The sequence below is a fragment of the Phalangium opilio genome, unplaced genomic scaffold, assembly GCF_054372755.1.
Source record: "Phalangium opilio isolate 3A_F unplaced genomic scaffold, DU_Popi_V2 ptg000360l_1, whole genome shotgun sequence".
NCBI lineage: Eukaryota > Metazoa > Arthropoda > Arachnida > Opiliones > Phalangiidae > Phalangium > Phalangium opilio.
Genome location: NW_028324230.1, coordinates 3,725,213 through 3,742,105, shown reverse-complemented (window position 1 = coordinate 3,742,105; position 16,893 = coordinate 3,725,213). Strand labels below are relative to the sequence as shown.

The window sequence follows — 16,893 nt, the reverse complement described above, 5'->3', positions numbered from 1 at the left end:
GGCTGGTTCCTTAAATAAGGTCTTTCATTTCCATTAATGTTTGAATATTAGAGTAAAAAATTATTTGTTTAACATTTATTTAAAGATGATATTGATGAAAGAACATATTTTTCCTTTAAATAAAATAAATGAGAAATTGGTAATCAGGCGGTATTGTACCATTATATAACACTGCTAAACGTGTTATGCGACAATCTTAACGGTGTTAGGCGACACTCTTAACGGTGTTAGACGATACTCTTAACGGTGTTAGGCGACACTCTTAACGGTGTTAGGCGACACTCTTAACGGTGTTAGGCGACACTCTTAACGGTGTTAGGCGACACTCTTAACGGTGTTAGGCGACACTCTTAACGGTGTTAGGCGACACTCTTAACGGTGTTAGGCGACACTCTTAACGGTGTTAGGCGACACTCTTAACGGTGTTAGGCGACACTCCTAATAGTGTTAGGTGACACTCTTAATAGTGTTAAGCGACACTCTTATTGAGATAAAATAAAACTTACTAGAAAAATTAAACGAATAGAAAGGTTTTTTCATTCTTAAATTCCTTATTTTATATTTAGAAGTTACAACGATTCCCTAATATTCTAATAATTCTTGATGTTCTATTATCTTATCTCCTCCCTCATCCCTTTAAAAAGGGAATGACCATCGTCTACTATATGGATATTTACGCCAAGTTTTGCTGCGTTTCAAATTTCATGGAAAATTTAGGTTCTAAAGCGAACCCCTTGCGTAGGCATTGGGCGAATTGAAAGGTACCCAAAAAAATTCTCGAAATAGGAGCGCGCTCAGGCCTGAATTAAAAATGTTGGCGAAGTTACAAGGTTAGGTTTCTGGTTAAAGAGTTTCCAATAATTAAAATATTTCTTCAGATGGTCATGTTTTTTCCCTCTCATTGAACAGAATTTACAATGGAAACCAACCTTGGGATGTACCATTTGACCGAACTCCCGCACCTAGTTCGCCTAATCGCCTTTCCCAAAGTAGGACACAGCGTCAAAAGACGGCACTTAGGCTAATTTCCCTCCGATAATGACGGAGAAGCAAGGGAATACCTTATTTAACGATTTTCTAGCTTATCTAAATATAAGGGAAAGGTGAAATAAGCCATAATCAATAACATATCCTTTGATATTATTGCAAAATGATGCTTAAAAGGATAAACTTATATTTAAATCGGGGTAAATAAACAATTTACAGTAAATTATTGAGATATTAATGGATTTTTAATGAAAGTTTTGTTTGTATTTCAAATTTACATCAGCAGAAGCAAGCAATTTTAGATCAGAATAAATTTTGTTATTATTAGGGTTTTCTAAATTTTTATTCAACCGAAGCCCAGCACTTTGGGCCTTTTAGGAAGAGTGTGGGCGCCGTGTACACTTAACATTGAATTAACCTTCTTTGTTGCGCCATCTATATTTAGTTTAGCTTTTGATGACTTTTTTATATTCATTTCCTTGGTTTTGAATAAATATAGACTAAGTTCATTAATATTGGCATTAGGCAACACCAGACGAAGCCGCTACTACACATGGAAGGCTGGCCAACTACCACTGCCCCTAACGGTGCTTCTTGGTGTGAGGGAAACTACCTCCTATGGCAGCCCTGCCCTGTGGTGTTTGGTTCTCTTATGGCAATAATCAAATGGTCTCTGATGGTTCTAGGTTTTAAAACCACAACGCTACTATTTTTATTCTTAAAAAAATTAGGATTGAAGTATTATCAATAGTAACGCCATGAACGCTGAATCTTTAAAGGGACTGATAAACGGGATAGAGACGTTTGCTCTGTAAAAAAATAAACCATAATGCACCTAAACTTAAACTTTTACTGGTATGATGTTTAAGTTTAAACCATGTAGAGACCATTTTTAGACCTCTAGTCTAGTGTTGACAGGCCAACATCTGGGGCACTTGCTTTTCTGACATGTTTTATTTTTAGAAAAATTAGAGAACAAAAAGGGTTATGTTTTTGTCAATTATGTTGTTGTTGAAATTAGGTTAAACACGTTTCTGGTGCTTGAAAAACTCTTAGTGAAAAGAGATTATTAAATTTAACAAGAACGTGTAAATCTACTGTCTGAATATTATGGCCTCAAAAACCAATTTAATTTCCATTGCACTTGTAGAAATCGGAAACTTTCTGCCTTTTTTCAGAAGGTTATTACGGGAATGTTTACCGATTTTTCATGCAGTTTTACATTGCATTTTAAGATGATCAAATGGTCAAATTTATATGCAGACGTTGCACACTTCATCCTAGTAATACCCTTACTTATAGGGGTATAGTTCTGCACGTGAGAAATTTTCTCCTAATAGGGGAATAAGTTCTCTCAAGGTGAAACCTTGCTATGAATATCGCACTAAATGCTAATAATTCTGCGGAATAGCGAATTCGAGTATTCGATATTTCAATTATGCCTCATGAGTGGTCAAAATGTAGCTATCCATAGTATTTTCTCCGTCAATATAGTATTATTACTACTACTATCCTACTAAAAAACCCCCACTCTTAAGGGTGTTATGCGACACTCTGAAAGGTGTTAAGCGACACTCTGAAAGGTGTTAAGCGACACTCTGAAAGGTGTTAATGAACCTCTGAAAGGTGTTAAGCGACACTCTTAAATGTGTTAAGCGACACTCTTAAATGTGTTAAGCGACACTCTGAAAGGTGTTAAGCGACACTCTGAAAGATGTTAAGCGACACTCTTAAATGTGTTATGCAACACTCCGAGAGGTATTAAGCGACACTCTTGAAGGTGTTATGCGACACTCTGAAAGGTGTTATGCGACACGCTGAAAGGTGTTAAGCGACAGTCTTAAAGGTGTTATGCGACACTCTTAAAGGTGTTATGCGACACTCTAAAAGGTTTAATGCGACGCTGAGAAAGGTGTTATGCGACACTGAATGGTGTTATGCGACACTCTGAATGGTGTTATGCGACACTCTGAATGGTGTTATGCGACACTCTGAATGGTGTTATACGACACTCTGAATGGTTTTATGCGACACTCTGAATGGTTTTACGCGACACTCTGAATGGTGTTACGCGACACTCTTAGAGGCGTTACGCGACACTCTTAAAGGTGTTACGCGACACTCTGAAAGGCGTTATGCGACATTCTGAAAGACGTTATGCGACAGTCTTTAAAGTGTTATGCGTCAACTCGGAAAAAAAATTTACTTTTAGTGCGAAATAAGAGTTAAGAAGGTGTTAAACTGTAACTGTGTTGCACAATTTTTATTCTTATCTTTGACACCCATTGCTCAAAAGTGTTATTAAATCCTTTCAGGGGTGTAAATGAACAACTGAAACGGTGTCAAATTTTGACCCATATAAACTTCTTTTAAAGGTGTTAAAGCACACTCCATTTTCTTACAGTGTGTGATTTAACACCCTTTGGGTTGTAAACCAACACTGGAAATGGTGCTGAATTTAGCACCACCAAAAAGAGTTAAAAAGGTGTAGACTTACACCTCTATTTCTTAGGGTGTAAGTCAAGGAAAGTACTTAATTGTTCGTATTAAATTAAATATAACAGCTTTTTTTAAAGATGATATTTTCTCAAGAATATTGTAACGTTAAAAAAGGACGGCGGTTTAACGGGATATCTTTCTTCGGCCCGCGAACCTGTTCCTGCCGGGAGCTTCTACCTTTCCCGTTCCCCGTACTAGCTTTACAATGCTTTCAGAGGGAAGGGTTGTGTATAGACCCCAGGTGAGAACCCGAATGCCTTCGGTTAGGACCGGTCCCTCTTTTTATAGGGGCTCGGTCTCGGTTTTTTGGGCCGTCTTTATTTACTCTTTATGACAAAGTTATACTTTGGGACCGAACAAGCTGGTCAAACTATACTAATTACAATGCTACCCTGATTTGCCGTTACACGACCCACCCCCCGGGTTTAAAATCGTCCCGATTTTTGGATAGAGTCAGTCTTTAAATATTAAAGTTCAATATAATATGGCACCTGCGATGGTGCGCTGAGCGTGTCTGCGCGGACTGCGGCGGAGGTGACTGTCGTCCTTGTGGCTTGCATGGTCCGCGACATGACGCACCGCGGAAGGCGGCACCTCGGGATCGAACTGGAGCACCTGGTCGTCGTCGGAGGTTAAGCTGTGTGATAAAGGCAGGTCGTCCGCCCCTTGAATGGTGACCTCTGCGTCGGCGTCGTGGAACTCGTTGGTCGGAACAGCGTCGGGCCCAAAGGGTGTGCGTGTGGAGTGGTCTGCGGGTGGAACTATGTCGATTTCCGTGGGTTCGTCCAGCGCTATGTCTTCGAAGATGTTGGTGTTCCGCGCTATGAATGGTTTCATGCGGGAGACGTGAACCGTATCCTGCTTCTTACGCGAGCGGTTTTCTATTTTGTAGTTAGTATCGAAGAGCTTGTCGATAACTTGGAAAGGTCCGTGGAATTGATGAAGAAGCTTCTCCGTTTTCCCCTTCTTCCTAGTCGGTGTTTTGACGTAGACCATATCGCCTTTATCGAAGGACACGTTCGATCGCCCCTCGTCGTACTGTTGCTTATTTTTCTCTTGGGCCAATTTCTCGCGTTCCAACGTGATTTCTTTCGCTAGTGTAAGGTTTCTCTGGTATTGAAGGCTAGTTTCCGTCGGCAAAGCCAGGGTGACATCTATCGGGAGCGTCGCTTCGTGTCCGTATAGTAAAAGGTATGGGGAATACCCCGTGGTATCATGGCGGGATGTGTTGTAAGCGAAACATACGTAAGGGAGGTTTACGTCCCAGTCTTTTTGGTTGGTAGATACGTATTGGCTGAGCATGTTTGCGAGTGTTTTATTGAACCTTTCGCAGAGTCCATTCGTTTGAGGGTGGTAAGCCGTCGTCCGGACGTGTTTCGTTTGTAGGAGGAGTAGGATGTCTTCTATTAGGTCTGCTAGGAAGTGGGTTCCCCGGTCGCTGACGACGACCCGGGGTGTGCCGTGTCGCAGCACGATTTGCTCGACGAAAGCCTTTGCTGCTGACGCAGCCGTGGCATCTTTTGTTGCGACGCATTCGGTCCACTTCGTGTGGTAGTCGGTCATGACGAGTATGTACCTATTTTCGTTGGTGCATTTTCGAAAGGGGCCCAGATAATCGATTCCAATCCTGTCGAATGGTGCCAGTGCTGGCGCGATAGGTTGCAGTAAGCCGTTTGGCGCTCTGGTGGGGGTTTTCCTTGTCTGGCAATCGGAGCACGACAATACGTAATTGCTCACGTCTGAGAACATCTTCGGCCAAAATAATCTGGTTCGCACTTTTTCCCACGTCCTTCTTAAACCCAAATGTCCTGCCGTTAGGTCATCGTGACAGCTGAAACGGATTTCTTTTCTGAGAGTTTTCGGGGTTGCGAGGGTCAAATGGAACTGCGCTATGCCTTTTGCTTGTCTGTACAAAATTCCTCCTTGAATGGTGAAAGCTCTCGCCGTGCGTTTTAACTGACGAGGGGCTTGGTCTTCAGGGTTTTCTAAATACGTTATGATCTTAGCACAAAATGCGTCTTCTCTTTGTAATCTCGATACTTCCGTGTTTCCCAACATCAAGAGCGGTCTGGCGCTTTCTTCACTCTCGGTTGTAGGGTTTTGCCGCTGTGTATTTAGGACTTCATCAAATACTGTCGTTTCGTCGTTTTCGTCATCGTATGCTCGGCTTTCTCGCGGTAGTCGTGACAAGGCGTCTGCATCCCCGTTTCTGCGTCCTGGGCGGTATTTTATAGTCGGGTTGAATTCTTCTAGGAGGAGTGCCCAACGAATAAGGCGGCCGTTGGTATGTTTTACTGTTTTCAACCACGTAAGGCTGACATGGTCTGTGAAAACTTTGAAAGGTGCCCCGTATATATAGGGACGAAATTCTTGGCAAGCGAAATAGACCGCTAAGCATTCTTTTTCCGCTATGGAGTAGTTTCTTTCGTGTTTATTGAGATGTCTACTGGCGTAAGCCACGGGGTGTTCTTTGTTGTCGTGTCGTTGCACCAACACTGCTCCTATACCGTAATCACACGCGTCTCTGTGAATCTCTATGTCTATGGTTGGATCGAAATGTAGGAGAATGGGTGCCAATATTAGTCTTTCTTTCAGCTCTTCGAACGCTGCTTGTGCTTCTTTATTCCATTGGAATGCGTTACCCTTGGTAAGTTCTGTCAGTGGCTTTGAAATCTTGGAAAAGAACCTTATAAACTTGCGATAGTAGTTGCAAAGCCCTAAGAAGCTTTGGACTTCCCGTCTACATTCTGGTACTTTGAAATTTCGGACGCAATCGGTTAGTTGTGGGTCGGGTTTAAATCCGAAGCCATCGACAATGTGGCCCAAATATTTGATGGAGGATAGCGCGATGTTGCATTTGCTAGGTTTCAGTCGTAGATTCGCTTCTTTCAGGAGTTGGAAAACGGTACGTAAGTGGCCTATGTGTTCCTCGAATGTTTTTGAGAAGACGATAATGTCGTCTAAATACGCTAGGCACGTTTACCAAAGGACGCTTGCTAGGACTTTGTTTATTGTCCTCTGGAACGTTGCGCCTGCGTTGGTGAGTCCAAATGGAAGCACATTAAACTGGCAAAGTCCTTCTGAGCTTGTAAAGGCGGTTTTTTCGCGATCCTTTTCATGCAGTTCAATTTGCCAATACCCTGAAGCCAGGTCTAGCGTACTGAAATACCGGGCTCCGCGCAAGGCGTCGAGGATATCATCGACTCGGGGTAACGGATGTACGTCTTTTTTCGTTATCGCGTTGAGTTTTCTAAAGTCGATGCAGAATCGCCATCCTTTGTCTTTTTTCCGTACCAAAACTATTGGGGACGAATATGGGCTATCGGATTCGCTGATAACCCCTTGTTTTAGCATCTCCTGGATTTGTTTTTTTATGACTTCCCGTTCGAATGGTGAATGCCGGTGTGGGTGTTGTCGTACTGGGGGATTGCCTTCTGTATTTATCTGGTGTGTGACGTTCGGGACGCACCCTATGTCCCAAGGGGAAGCAGCAAATATCGATGAGTATTCTTCTAATAGTCGGTCGATTTGGTCCCGTTCTGGAGTTGAGAGACTTCCGCTAATGTTCATCTCCTCCAAGGAAGCCGGGATACTGGAAGAAGGCGCGAATGTGGCGATCTGTACTTCGTGCATTGGTGATGCGTGTCCCACTTTCATATTCGCGTGCAGGAGTATCGCGCGGGTGGTGGAATTAGCTACGCGTATATGGCCCGTGTTGTTCCGGACGTTGATAAGGCAGAGAGCAACAGTTATCGGTTTTCGGAGTGTGTCGGTCGGCTCCACGTAATTAAGCCCGTTCCTCGCAAGTCTGACGCATAACAGTACTTCGCTTCTGGCTGGAATAGTGATTTCCTTTTCAACGTGGACATTTCGAATTCCGTTAGAGTTCGGTGAATGGGTCTCGTCGGAATTGATGGGTATTTCTTGATTTCCGATTTTTAACATTTTCCCCAGGAAATCGATTACCAGCCTGCTTGTTTTACAAAACGGAAGGCCACATAGTACCTCATACGGGAACCCTTCCATAACGTACCCGTTGAGTACGTGTCGTTGGTTCCCTATGTCTATTTCTAGTTCAGTTATTTGATCAACTGGGACCAGCTCTCCGTTTATAGACCGCACGAGCTCCGTGGGTTTTGTTGTGTTTTTGACCCTAAGGCCGCAGCGAATGATTTGGAGATGACGTTAATTGTTGATCCGGTGTCGATTATAAGCTTGATGTTTCGGGATTTATTGATAAGGGCAGGTATTGTTATGAGGTCTTGACTTGATATAAAAAATGCTTCCAGGGGAGATCTATTGTTGTCGTTAGGTAGAACTCCTAAGCCCTCGTAAAGGGTTTCCCGCGCGTGGGGCTGCTGGAGAGGGCGAGCGTGTTCGTGGATATTCGTTTGGTGTTCCGATAGGTCCATAGGCTCTTGATCCTTCCCGGTATCGGCTTGGGTCATGGCGCCTTGGTTCGGTTTGGTAGCGGTTCACCTCGAACGGGCCGGGCTCGTACCGGGGAGAGGGTGAGAGTGTTCGCGGGAATTCGTTTGGTGTTTCGCTAGTTCCATAGGCTCTTGGTTCCTCCCGGTATCGGCTTAAATCAGGGCGCCTTGGTTTGGGTTGATAGCGGTTCATCTCGAACGGGCGGGACTCGTACCGGCGGGGATTATTTTCATAACGATATGACTCCCCGCGATTTCGGCCGCAGTTCCTTTGAATATGACCTGCTCTCCCGCAGTTGTGACATATGGGTTGTCCTTGGTCATTTCGGGTGCTTTGTCTCGGAAATGGGCTCCTGGCTAATGAAGTTTCGATCCGTTCCTAAACCGTAGCTATCCCCCTGAGAGAGTCGGCGAGGGGCTCGGGTATTGGCGGCTGAGGTGCCCTCATGGTCGGCGCGACCGAAGTTTGGAAAACGTTGGGAATGGGGGGTGATGACTCCAGCCGAGGAATGATGAACGGGTTCGAGGATGGTGCGCCTTGTATTAGGCCTGCGAAAGTTGCCGAATTCCTAGTGTTTTCTGGGCGTACCGACATGAGCGAGGCCCTGTTTAGTCGCTGTAGCTTTTCGAGGAAGTCTTCCGGTGACGTAGGGTTCATTAGCATCATTTTCTCGATGACCTCAGGCTGTAGACCTCTCACTAGGTGTCGTAGTTTCTCGGAGTCGGACATATGTGGATCGACTCTATGGCAGAGTTGGATGACGTCGTAATAATACTTTTCATATGACTCATTTGGCAACTGGGTCCGTTGGCCCAACCGGAAATGAGACAGTTCGTGAAAACTCTGGGTGGAGAATGTGGTCTTCAAGAGCGTCTTCCATTGCCCCCACGTATGATTTCGGTTGTTTGCGAGTTGTACTCCGTACCATTTCCGGGCGTCGCCATCCAAGGAAATACAGAGGTGATTTATTTTTTTCTCGTCGGGCCAATTGTTGATTTTCGCTATGTGTTCGTACCAGGTAAGCCATTCGCTAACATCTTCATCGGGTCCACCTCGAAATACGGGCGGTGTAAGGTTGGACTGGGGTCTCTGTATTCGGTCTAGCGCCCTCTGGATTTCGCCCAGGATGGGCTGATAAAGCAGCGGGGCTTCGTTCTCCGCCATGTTCGGGCGGACGCTTGGAGTTTTTCGAGTCGACGGTAGCAGTCCCGGAGGGGTATTAATCGGTCCGGCGCTACGAAGAGGTCTTTTTTCCAGTTTAGAATAGCGCGAAAATTCGCTCGAACCCGACCTGGATCTCGTAGTCAAGCTCGGGTTTAGAGGTTGTGACCGGAATTTCGGGGATGGATAGCTCGTCGGTTTTCGTACCGCTCGATGATCCCTGTAATTCGACTTGGCAGAGCTCTTTGTAACTTGCTGCGTATTGGTTTTCTGTAGCGATTCTCTGGTTGACTTTTGCTATTTTGAGGTCGAGTAGCTTCGTGTCGCTGTATACCTCGGTACTTCGGAAGAAGGATAGTTCGTCCCGCCTCCTAGTGAACTTCTTTACTCTTCGTCGGTGTTTTTTGGCCAAGGCTTCGAGTTCTCGGTGTCGGCTTTAGGGGCGTCCTCCCGTCGGTGTTGGCGTGCTTTCTCTCTCCGTAGACGGCGTTTCTCGTTCTTCGTCGGCCTTTGGGTCGCTGGTATACGCGGATCGGCGCTCAACGGTATACCCGTAAAATCCGGTAGGCTCTTCTCTGGTTTGTCTATCGGGATGAGTTTCGGGTACGGCATCTACGATGACTACGGCTGCGAAGGGTTAAAGGATACCCGGCGCCTCCACCACGTGTAACGTTAAAAAAGGACGGCGGTTTAACGGGATATCTTTCTTCGGCCTGCGAACCTGTTCCTGCCGGGAGCTTCTACCTTTCCCGTTCCCCGTACTAGCTTTACAATGCTTTCAGAGGGAAGGGTTGTGTATAGACCCCAGGTGAGAACCCGAATGCCTTCGGTTAGGACCGGTCCCTCCTTTTATAGGGGCTCGGTCTCGGTTTTTTGGGCCGTCTTTATTTACTCTTTATGACAAAGTTATACATTGGGACCGAACAAGCTGGTCAAACTATACTAATAACAATGCTACCCTGATTTGCCGTTACAATATGTTTTTATCCAGCATTTTTTAAAGATGATATTTCCTTAAGAAAATATTTTTATCCCTGAGTAAGGAATTGGTGATCAGGTGGTATGGTAGCTTTGTAAAACCTGCTAAATGTGTTATGTAACACTTTTTAAAGCGTTACTCGACACTCTTAAAAGCGTTACGCGACACTCTTAAAAGCGTTACGCGACGCTCTTAAAAGCGTTACGCGACGCTCTTAAAAGCGTTACGCGACGCTCTTAAAAGCGTTACGCGACGCTCTTAAAAGCGTTACGCGACGCTCTTAAAAGCGTTACGCGACGCTCTTAAAGGCATTACAGGACACTCTTAAAAGTGTTACGCGACACTCTTAAAGGCGTTGCGCAACACTCTTAAAGTTGTTATGCGACAAGCTTAAAAGTGTTATTTTAAGCTCGCAAAGGTGCTGAGACGCATCCTAGCTGTAAGGAATTGCACAACACACATAAAAGAGTAACAATTATCTTTTAGCACGAAAGACGAGTTGATAATGTGTTAAACTGCACCTCTGTTGAACAATTTCCATTCTTATTTTCGACACCCATTGTTCAAATAAGTGTGTTTAAATCCTTTCAGCTTAATATATAAAGAACAGTTTCAAAGTCTACCTTATTTGACATTACCCATAAAGTTTTATAATCGTAGTTTTGACACATTGCGTCCCGGGTATAACTTTTTCAATTCAATCAAACAAGGTTAATTTATCGTTAAGTGCTCTCGACGCCCACACTCTGCGTCAGGAGATTGAATTAAATTCTAAAGAGTAGTAAAATACGGATTTTCTTTAAAATTATATAGAAAAATAAAATATCCGAGCTTCAGTCAACTGGAAAAAACTCTTATCGTTTTGCTTTTTAGACTTGGGCAAACCAAGTCCTTTTTTATTTAATATCTGTTCCTTCAGTCTGCATTTGTATTAATCTATTATAAAACAATTTTTTGCCTGAAATGCGAAATTTTTCACTTCTAGGACGAGGTTAAAAATAGTTCTACACTTCTACTAGTTCTTATAAGATGCGGCTCACAATTCGTTTTTGAACCCGAGCTTCATAGTCAACTTCAAAACCAACATCCTGCCGCGATTTTTAAACTATCAAAGCCGTATCTTTTACAGTCCACTTTACGATTGCAATTATCCATGACATTGCGTTCACTGCCCTTGTACGTTTACAGTGAGTGGCCAGTTATTTTAATTAAAATACCTAGGCCACAGGTCCAGTTTTAAAAAAATCCTTATTTCCAACACTGGTCCATCTATGCTTCAAGCTTTTACAATCACCCATTGCATAGACTCACTCAATAGTCTGCCTAAGCATGGAATTATAATAGAAGCTTACGCTTCCTTGATATTTCAATCACCTTAAAACGCGCACAACATTTATTCCTCTTCTGAAATAGTACCAGCCTGGCACGCGCGTTTGTGACGTAGAATTTAAGGCAAATTCAGAGGGGGGTTGAAGTTTTTCACGTGATCGAGTTCTAATTTTTAATAGCGCGCGCGAAACTATTTTTAGAAAAGCGCGCGCGCTCGCGCGCCGAAAGAAAAAGTTTCCCTCAATTTCTACGTCATCAGCCCCCCCCCCAGTCCCCACCCGCGCGAATTTTTATGAAATAAATGTGTTTAAAATCAAAGTGCCTTACTGAAGGCTACAGTGAAATATCCATGAAGCGTAAGCTTCCATTATAAATCCATGGCCTAAGTAAGGCAACTTAAGCCTTGGTCGAAACTAGCATCTAAAATATAAATTAAAAAGGTATCTTAAGTATAGAATTTCAACCGAGACACATAATTAAATGAAAATTAGACCCGCCAGAGAAATTTTTAATAAATATAGTGTTATATTTATTGAAAAATATCAAGTTTCAAGGCGGTGAAATGGCAAATTAGCGTCGTCTACTGTAGAGTACTGAACAATTAGCGTCGTCTGCTGTAGCATAATCTTTTGAGGTACTTACATTTTTAATTAAATTAACATACTTAGACTTAATTAATTTTGATGAAACTTGAAAAAGGCACACCTTGAATAGTTACTTGTTAATTTGAAAATATTCCGAAACATAACTTCGCTTTAGTTTTTAAATGATTCGATGTACAGGAGCACCAAAAACCCCATGTCATTTCTATGGGAAAATCGGCGAAAATCTGTGAATTTTCATTTAACATTACGGGAGAGATCTTATCTAGAAGGGCCTACCGGCCCTCTAGAATAAAAACGAAAATAGTCAAAATGCTTCTTCTTAATCTGTATTATTATCGTAAAGAACATCTAATACGACTTTTCTATAGGATGCTTCACAATTTTGAGAGGTTTTGGTGCAAGCTTTTATAGAAAGTGAACGCTTGGCACTTCTATAATTTGAGCTCATTAATTTGCCACCTGCAATATATTTCATCTGACTGAATACCGTTTCCACTGCGGATCCGTTTATTCTGACAGGAAAAATATATTCATCTGTGTGCCTACTGCAGAAATCAGTTACTAATCCCACAAATCCTAAAACGGAGATTCTTAATAGCTCCCACGTGTGCCACGCCAAGAAGTTTTTGTCTCTGCCAATATCGCCATTCAATTTGATAATTTCAGTGGCCCACTCCTCAAAATAGTTGAGGCCCTTTAGCATAGATTGTACAGGGTCAGACATAATAGAATCTGCTCGTTTGTGGCTTAGTAACCCTTCTTCGAAAATGTCATTGCATGCTTTTAGATAGTAGAAACATTCCAATACAGAATCTCGATCCATTGGCTCATCTTCATACTTGGGATTTGCGTAACTGTATAATTCTCCAAGCATTGGACGTTGTTGCATTATTTTTGCCGGTGTTACATTGAGCTTTGTCCACGAATCTCGTTGTATATGGGACTGATTCAATCCTTTAACTTGCGCCAGTTCATCTGATTCTCGACGATCATCTTCACGTTTCTTCACATCAACTATCTGATCCCAGCCAAAATGAGTTTTGTTTTTCGTGAAATATCTAGTTCCCTTATCGGTCGAATGTTGTAATGCGTTGATCAAATTCTTCATTTCATGACTTGGGCAAACTATCCAGTGCACCCAATACTCTGGTTTGAAGGGATTTTTAAATTTCGGTGTAATGGTAAAGTTAATCGATCCATCTTCTTTCACCTCGTGTGTTGGAAACTTTGCTACTCCTAGACTTTGCCTTAAAGCAGCTATGTTGTTGCTTCCACCATCACAAACAAGTCCAATCGTAGACAGTCCCACAGTGTGAAAGGCCCACATAACTCGAAGTAGTGTATCTGAAATCAAGGCATTGGAAGCTGGTTTCGACGTCATGAAGTATGGACCTATTATATCAAATTTGGTGGAAACACATCTCCACAAATATTGTAGAACATACTCACCTTCCAGAACCTGATTAATTGGAACATCTTTGTATAGGTCATCTAAAGAGGGGTATTCTTCCGGAGATAAAGCGCAGCCGACAAACTTTCCATTTCGAGAATTCCACATAAGCTTCCCAATAACCTTGACTTCGTCAAATATTACAACCCCTTCTTTAGGTTTTGTTTGACCACTGTACATGCAGACTAGGTGATCTTCAAATCGCTTAGCTTCGCTTCTTAGGAACTTCAAATCAATTCCTTCATCACACGGTATTTCTCTTACTTTTGCTCTTAAGGTAGAAACACTTGGAAGTTGCAATATATCAAAAGATGATAATGCTTCGTACGCCGCAGGTGAACGCGAAAACACACATAAAGCTATTCTGTATGTCAGTGCGCTCCACCGATTACCTTTCGATCCTTTTTTACATTTTATCAGGAGAAAATAGCAGGAGTGGCCCTCTAGCAGGGATACGCGAGGCGTCACATTCTCGATATTTTCCCGCGTTCCTAGCTCGGTCGTTTTCGCGGGAATTCGCGGATGAATACACGTTTAAGAGGTGCTACGGCCTACGGCGAAAAGGTGATAATTCGTCTGCTTCATAGTCTGAGGTTAGAGTTAGGTTCGTGTAAGTGATAACAGAACTTACAGAGGTGCTTAAAAGACTTCTGATCTGGTATGTAATTAAAATTTTAATAATAATTAGTTATTAATTATTGAACTTTGAACCAGAAGATTACAAAATGGATGAAATTGAGTCGAAAGAAGCCTTTAAGGCTATATAGCTTTATGAGAAACGAAATTGTATATTTTCGACTCTAAGAGAGAGTGGGAATCTAGATGTCCTTTTTAGGATAATGAAAGATAAATTTGTTTGCTTAAAAGAAACTTCTAAACCCAGCGAGTTGGACCCTAAAATAGGGGGCAATTCCTATTTTTTAAACGAGTGGCAGAGTTATGTGACGTCTTTAATTTCCAAAACATTGCGTCTACAGTGTGGCCCTTCTATTACGTCAACTGACGAAGAAACAGTTATGTCGATAACGAGGTTATTTCTGAATAATAAATCAGATGGTGTCATTGAAGACATAGCAATCATAATTCAGTGGATTGCCGGAGAAATATTAGACACTCATAACAAGGGAGAAATATCACGTCAATTACCAAGAACTATCGGGATGGTGGAATCAACTGTAACAGAAGTGTCACTGCGACAAGTAGAAACAGATATAACCTACGCAGGGTATGATCCCATTTCTCCCAATTCTGTGTTTCCCAAAATACATTTTTATCCCAAACTTTCCGATTCCCAGTTCTCCCAATCTTATATTTCCCAATCGGAATTTTTATCCCAAACTATTCAATTCTCATTTCTCCCAAGCGAATGGTTTCGTCTAATATTTTATGCTGCAAAGGGTTGGTTTCAAAACAACTTGGATTATTTTTAATGCGAACAGGTTAGGTTAGGTTAGGTTAGGTTCAGTTAGGTTAGGGTAGGTTAGGTTTGGTTAGGTTAGGTTTGGTTAGGTTTGGTTAGGTTAGGTTTGGTTAGGTTAGGTTCAGGTTAGGTTAGGTTAGGTTAGGTTTGGTTAGGTTTGGTTAGGTTAGGTAAGGTTAGGTTAGGTTAGGTTTGGTTTGGTTTGGTTAGGTTAGATAATTTTCCTACCAATTAATGTGAAGTGTTATTCTAAATGTATTATATTTTTCTGCTAGATCCACGAGAAAGTTCGTGTTTTATAAATAATTTAACTATGGTACGCCTTTTCCAAAATATTAATGTTTAACTTCATTGACTTCTCAAATAATATGCCTTTTCCAAAACATTACTGTTATGTTAGGTTAGGTTTGGGTTGGTTAGGTTAGAAATATTTTATAAATCATTTAACTATGGTACGCCTTTTCCAAAATATTGATGTTTAGCTTCATTTACTTCTCAAATAATATGCCTTTTCCAAAACATTACTGTTATGTTATGTTAGGTTAGGTTTGGTTAATAATATTTTATAAATCATTTAGCTATGGTACGCCTTTTCTAAAATATTGACGTTTAGCTTCATTGACTTCTCAAATAATATGCCTTTTCCAAAACATTACTGTTATGTTATGTTATGTTAGGTTAGGTTTGGTTTGGTTAAGTTAGGTTAGTAATATTTTATAAATCATTTAACAATGTTACGCCTTTTCCAAAATATTGACGTTTAGCTTCATTGACTTCTCAAATAATATGCCTTTTCCAAAACATTACTGTTATGTTATGTTAGGTTAGGTTTGGTTTGGTTAGGAGGACGTCTCTTCCTCTTTGGAGCGGTTATACACTTAAAGTAAGTGTATCCCTTATGAAATGAAAAAATAAATAAATAAAACCATCAAATTCTACTCTATTTGAGTCTTTTTGGGTATGCAATATTGGGTTAGTTGGAATAGGAGAACTGGGAATTGAGTTGAATGATGTTTGGGTTAATGGGAATTGGGTGTTTAAAATTGGGTGAAATAGGGGGTAACCTGTTCGACCACCAAACAGAAAATACAAGATTCAGGAGGAAAGAATAAAACAACTAAAAAGAGAACTGGATGCGGGGAGAAAAACTCCATTTGGATATCTAGAAATCATAAAATGGAAATTCAAACTAAACTGAATATGTAAAACATATCATTGTTAATAAAAAAAAAATTCTCTTTGAATTTATTAACATATGTTTTATGCTGAATTGGGAGAAAAGAAATTGGGGGAAAAGACATAGTGTTGGGTCAAATGGGATTGGGAGATATGGGAATTGGGAGAAACGGTTTGGGTTAAATGGGAGTAAATCCTACGCAGCTTATAGGCTAGGAGGAGGGACACTGGGAGAAATGATAAATCTTCACAAAAAACTAATGGAAAACAGTATTTTAACTAATTGCTAAAGAAATAAATCTAGTCTTTTTTATAAACTGGCACAGTTGCTTCGTGACACTGAGAAGAAAAGTCAATTTATCCCAACTACTTTGCATAATATGGATAGAGGCAAGATGCACTTTCTGCATGAGAATTTGCTCGGATATGCCAAAGCAGTAGGAGAAAAAGTTGCCAATGTCTACAAAGAAATCTGTCAAATCGATGAACGAAATGTTATAAGTGAGTAAAATGGTTTATGCTTACCCATGAGCCCAAATTTTTAAACTAATGATTTATGAACTGGTGGTGATTTTCATTGACATTGTATTTTTCAGAAAAAACTATGGAATTGTTGTTTAACGATGAACACCTGAAAACTCTGTTCTTCCAGTGTATTAATTCAATAAAGGAAGTACAAGAATGCCTTTTTCAACTAGAAATATTGGAAGAATTCAAGCTAGTTCATTTAAGAAAAATGGGGCATGCCCTGATAAAAGATTTTATAAATGCCAAGATGGATAAAAAGAATAGAAAAGATGATCAACGTGGCATAGGAGGCCAACTTTTAAGAGACCAACTTTATCAGATGTCATCG

At 41.5% G+C, this 16,893-nt stretch overlaps 1 protein-coding gene across 1 annotated transcript; it reads right to left on the bottom strand.

Moving 5' to 3' along the window:
* Positions 1–8,295: 8,295 nt before the first annotated feature.
* LOC149601667 (uncharacterized) lies at positions 8,296–9,081 on the bottom strand. The gene has a single exon (XM_089860923.1). It carries the CDS (start codon positions 9,079–9,081, stop codon positions 8,296–8,298), a length of 786 nt encoding a protein of 261 aa, XP_089717049.1.
* Positions 9,082–16,893: the final 7,812 nt, after the last annotated feature.

Coding starts and splice junctions, on each gene's coding strand:
- LOC149601667 (XM_089860923.1), bottom strand. CDS start 9,081: ATGGCGGAGAACGAAGCCCCGCTGCTTTATCAGCCCATCCTGGGCGAA.